General features: G+C 48.7%; 1 protein-coding gene across 1 annotated transcript in view; it reads right to left on the bottom strand.

The window, feature by feature from the left end:
• Nucleotides 1-2,619: 2,619 nt before the first annotated feature.
• Nucleotides 2,620-5,361, bottom strand: part of LOC102764342 (C-C chemokine receptor type 1) — an 8,617-nt gene continuing 5,875 nt past the window's right edge. The window contains exon 2 of the mRNA XM_006759635.2: nucleotides 2,620-5,059. Coding sequence (XP_006759698.1) covers nucleotides 3,929-4,996 — 1,068 coding nt within the window. The 5' untranslated portion in view covers nucleotides 4,997-5,059 and the 3' untranslated portion in view covers nucleotides 2,620-3,928. The remainder of the gene's footprint in view (nucleotides 5,060-5,361) is intronic.

Here is a 5,361-nt window from a genome sequence, read left to right as displayed (position 1 = left end):
ATTGATTTTTCACAGAGAGGAAGGGAGAGGGACAGAGAGTCGGAAACATCGCTGAGAGAGAAACACCGATCAGCTGCCTCCTGCACACCCCCGCACCCCACTGGGGATGTGCCCGCAACCAAGGTACATGCCCTTGACCGGAATCGAACCTGGGACCCTTTAGTCTGCAGGCCGACGCTCTATCCACTGAGCCACACCAGTCAGGGCTGTTTGTTTTTTAAAGGATAGCACTGAAAGAGGGCACAGATGAAAATGAACATCACCCTTTCTGGTGGCTTTGTCCAGTGTCAGTCTAGTTAAGCTGGACTGACATTTCCCAGAAGCCCTTGCTTGTAGGGGTCCAGGTGAGTGTCCGCCAGGAGAGATCATTAGCGAGCATCTGTAAGAGTGAAGCAACAATGTCGTGCTCTGAAGATGCAAGCAGGCGCCGGGCCGTGGTGGCTTCCACGCACTGTGGTCCACCTGCTGGGCAGCACCTGGCCCCACAGCGACTGCAGGTCCCGCTGCTCCTGAGTCCTGGGCTGGGCGCCTGGCATCAGCATGGGTAAGGGCAGCTTCCCTGCAGGTCCCTATGCACACGCTTTGTCCTCATGAGGCCTAATTGTCCATGTGCATAGCGGTTAGTCCTGCCAGGTTCCACTTGGTCCTCGCTGTTGTCCCCATCTAGCTTTTCTCCCTGACTGCCTGTGTGGCTGAGCCACACAGATTCCCTCCCAGTCCTGGATGCCAGGCGACAGCCCGCACAGACTCGTGCCAGCTCCCACAACCGCATACACTCCAGCTTCTTAGCAAGTCCTTAGTCCAGAGTAGCTTAGTTCTCAGTTCACGGAGTCCCTCCCACTCAGTACTTTTTCCTCAGTGCCCCGAGGCCGAAAGAAGCACCAAACTGTTCCACTTATTAAGTGGTTAGATCCAAACAACTTAAGTGCTTTTGTGTAGAGCTGTTTGAAAATACAAATGGAAAGAAAACATAATATTTGATTATATTTTTAATTAATCAGTGTCAGTGGGATATGTACACCTGTTGGACACAGCCCCATTCACAAATCTTGGAATCCCCTGGACACTGTCACCCTCAGTTCCTGCTCCCCACGGCTTTCTCTCAAACCACTGGAAACCGCTCTGCAAAGATATAGCAACTTTGAAAGGAATGTACTACAGTCTAATATTGAAACTAACTGTAAACTACCTCAAACTCGTAGTTCCTGGGATGTCCAAGAACTGGTTCTCAAAGAGATATTTGTACCTTCATATTTATGGCAGCATTATTCACAATAGCTAAAACATGAAAGCAAGTCAAGTATCCATTGATGAATACGTGGGTAAGCAAAATGTAGTATATACGTACCATGGAATATTATTCAGCCGTAAAAAGGAAGGCGATTCTGATGTAGGCTACAACATGGATGAACCTTGAGGACATTACGGTCAGTGAAATAGCCATTCAGAGAAAGACAAATACTGCGTGATCCCACGATTCCATGAGGGCCTGGGGGTCGGTGGGAAGTGAGAAGTTATTTTTTAATGAGTACGGACTTTCAGTTTTCCAAGATGAAAAGAATTCTGGAGCTGGATGGTGGTAATGGTTGCACATTATAAATGTATTTATACTACCACTTAACTGTGCATTTAAAAATGGTTTAAGATGGCATATTTTATGTGTATCTTACCACAAAAAACACACAGAAAAAAGAAAATAAAATAATACACATTAAAAACCCCAGAATGGGACTTTGGCTTTGGGTCATTCCATTTTCCCCATTCATCTGCTAACAGGTCATTTCCATCCCTTGGCTATTGTGATAATTCAGTAATAAACAAGGGGACACAGATTTCTTTTGAGATCATGATCCTTTGGATATATATCCGGAAGTGGGGTTGCTGGGTCAAGAAAAGCCTAGAGCAGTGTGACCTCCTTCTCCCCAGACAAAAGTTTGCTAAACCTTCGTGGTGCCAGTTTCTTTGCACAAAGACAACCGGCAAACATAGCAGGTCCCCGCTCAGCCAGTGTTGCTCAGTGATTGAGCATCAATCACTTGAACCAGGAGGTCACAGTTCAATTCCCAGTCAGTGCCCAGGTTGCTGGCTCAATCCCCAGCATGGGGCATGCAGGAGGCAGCCGATCAATGATTCTCTCTCATCATTGATGTTTGTATCCCTCGCTCCCTTTCCCTTCCTTTCTCTGAAATCAATAAAAACATTTAAAAAAACACATAGTAGGTCCCCACCTGAATGGAGGGTGGCTTGATAAGAGCATGTCTAAAAAGAGAGAGGCCAGCCCAGTGGTGTCACTGTGTTGTAGGTGGGGTGCCCAGTCCTGGGTGCTTTCTGACTGGTGCATGCCTTCCTCCCCTTGGCTGTCCTGGCACCATAGGCTCCATGGCTGCCCCACCCATCCCATCTGGGCTCTGTTGGTGTCCCTGTGTCTGTCCACCTCACTGAGCAGAGGGTTCTTCGAGAACAGACTTCCATCCTGTACCTGTGTCTCTCAGGGTTTGCTTTGACTGGAGCAGGTCCTCAGTTGCCATGTGGGATTGAATTGATTTGCACAAGCAAAAATGGGGAAAACGGGCAAGTTCAAGTGTATCTGTTCCGTAGAATTCAGTGCAGACACCAAAACAAAGCTTTGAGATAATTTATTGGCTTGGAAGAGCAATCACACATACTACTACTTAAAAACAACAAGCAGAAAGGTGAGTACCGAAGTCCATCTTTGTTATAATCATAAACACACACCAGAGAAAAAACAAATGAAAAGAAAGTATACAAAAAAACATGCACCGGTTGCCTGTAGGCAGTGGGATTTGTGGGTGATTTTGATGTCCGAGTTTTTTCCCCTTTGCATTTTAAAGCATTTCTAGAAACAATTTTTATTTTTGGAAAAGGATTTTTAAGGAAATACAAATCTTAGAAATAAGGGAACAGAGCCATGATAAATGGGAGGTCCTTGGTGAGCGGTGAAGTGTTAGAGACATTTAGGATAAATAAGCTTGAGTTTAGGGCCCTCTCAACCTCCTACATCAAGACAGAGTCCCGACCCCATGCTGCCTGTAGACAGTCTCCTGTCTTCCAGCCTCAACGCCATCAGCTCACACACTGGTCGTTTTTCTGATGATGGGCGCAAGGTGGGAGCCAGAGATCCAGAGGAAGAAAAGGAAGCCGGTCTCCTTTGGCCTGTTAGTAATTTCTGCCATAAAGTCATCCGAATCTCCTGCCCCAGCATCCGACTGACAGGGAAGGGAGATTCCAGAAATATTCAGAAAGAAAGGAATGGTCATGGGAATAATGACTCCCTCCCTTCTATGGCTGTTTCCACAAGTACACACATTACCCACACGGTCTGTGTGGAGACCACTGCCTGAACTGTTATTTGTGGATACAAAAATCATCCTTAAGGGAAGTTCCACTGCCAACATCAGTTTCCCAATCCTATTTCCCATTAGATCTCAAGTTCTTCCATCACGAGTTCTATGTTTCTCAGGGTTTCCAGGAGCCCAAACCCTGCAGTGGGGTGGGGGTTGCAGTGGAGGCAGCTGCTGGCTCCTGAATGCTCCAGCCTCTGAGCCAGGTCAACGGTGGGAAATCACTATCTGCAAGTTCATTGGTGGTGGGGATAGAGGAGAGGGGATGCTCAGTGGCTTTGTTTACAAATGTGAATGTTCACAAATCTGAAACCCTGTTTGGGCCCAAGCCCTGCACTGGCACCCTTTGTCTGGTCTTCTGGAATGTTCTCCAGTTCACTCATTTATTTCCAGGGAGAAGTTCATGGAGAAAACTCAAGCCCCAGAGGTGATTTAGTCTAGACCACCTCAACCCTAGGGAGTGTCCGTCTTGCCACGCTGTGCCTATGGTCCAGGTTTGGCAGGGACAGCCCAGTTGCCTCCTCTCCACCAGCGGGCCTGCCAGGCCCCTCTTGCAGGGGCCTTAGTCAGAATCCATTAGAGAGCTCCTGCTCCGCGGTGGAGGGGGACATGGAGCTGGTCCTCTCCAGACTCTCGGTGCGGAGGAAGGGGAGCCATTTGGCCAGGGGCACAACCAGGAGACTGTGGAACAGCTGGCGCAGGTACTTGCGGAACCTCTCACCCACAAAGACATAGATGATGGGGTTGATGCAGCAGTGCGTGTAGGCGATCACCTCCGTCACCTGGATGGCCAGGTCCAGCTGTTTGCTCTGCTTACACTCATCAACCAAAAAGGCGCCTTGAAAAGCAGAAATAAGTATAGTCAGGTTGTAGGGGGTCCAAAAGAGAAAGAAGAGGATCATGATGACAAAAATCAGGCGGACGGCTCTGGCCTTCTTCTCATTGGGACGTCTGAGCAGAATCTTTATAATTCCTGTGTAGCAGACGATCATGATCACCAGGGGCAGAATCAGCCCCAAGAAGTTCAGTTTCAGAGCCTGGAACTGTTGCCACTGTTTTAGGTGTTGGTGAGGGAAATGAAGGCTGCAGGTGTAATGACTGATCTCTTTCTGGATCTTAGAAAAGTAGAAGCCCGGGACGGCAGCCAGGATGGCCAGGACCCAGGTGATGAGGCTGGTGATGATACCAAAGGTGACAGTCCGGGCCCGCAGAGAGAATACGGCATGGACAATGGCCAGGTACCTGTCGATGGTCAGCAGGATCATGAAAAAGATCTCACTGTACAGGCCTATGTAGTAAAGCCCCGACAGCAACTTACATGTGCCTTCGCTGAACCTCCAGTTATCCTTCAGATTGTAGTCAACCCAGAAGGGCAGAGTGAGGAGGAAGAGCAGGTCAGACACGGCCAGGTTGAGGAGGTAGATGCTGGTCATGCTCTTGAGCCTCTTGTACTGCATGAGGACCAGGACCACCAGGATGTTGCCCACAAGGCCAATGACAAATACTAGGGAGTACAAGGGGGGCAGCAGCTGAGACCCAAAAGCCCTCACCTCTCCTTTTTGGCATGGGGTTGAGTCCCCATAGTCATATTCTGTGGTCACATCATCGAACTTTGGAGCGGTTGACGTTTCCATGCTGGCTTCTCCCCTGCGTCCAGGGATGGTTTCTGTATTTACTTTGCTGTCAAAGGCAGCAGGCTATGGACAACAAAGACAAGGCAGTGATTATATGTCCTCAACCACTTGACAACTCTTTAGTGAGTGCCTCCTGTGCACCACGCCCCGGGACCCAACGTTGAGCAAGGGGGACCCAGGTCCTCTCTGCCCTCGTGGAAACTACAGTTTAATGGAGGGGAAAGGGATAGTAAAGAACTGAGTGCACAAGTCATGAATTCAATTACTTTGGCAATGAGCATTGTGAAGGAAGAGTCCGATGGATGGAGAACCCAGACAAAGGGAGACCTCCCCACATTCTTCATCACCAATGCTTCCCTCTACTT

The sequence above is a fragment of the Myotis davidii genome, unplaced genomic scaffold, assembly GCF_000327345.1.
Source record: "Myotis davidii unplaced genomic scaffold, ASM32734v1 scaffold395, whole genome shotgun sequence".
Taxonomy (NCBI): Eukaryota; Metazoa; Chordata; class Mammalia; order Chiroptera; family Vespertilionidae; genus Myotis; species Myotis davidii.
Note: the sequence above shows the minus strand (reverse complement) of the source record. Positions and strands in the feature narration are given on the sequence as shown.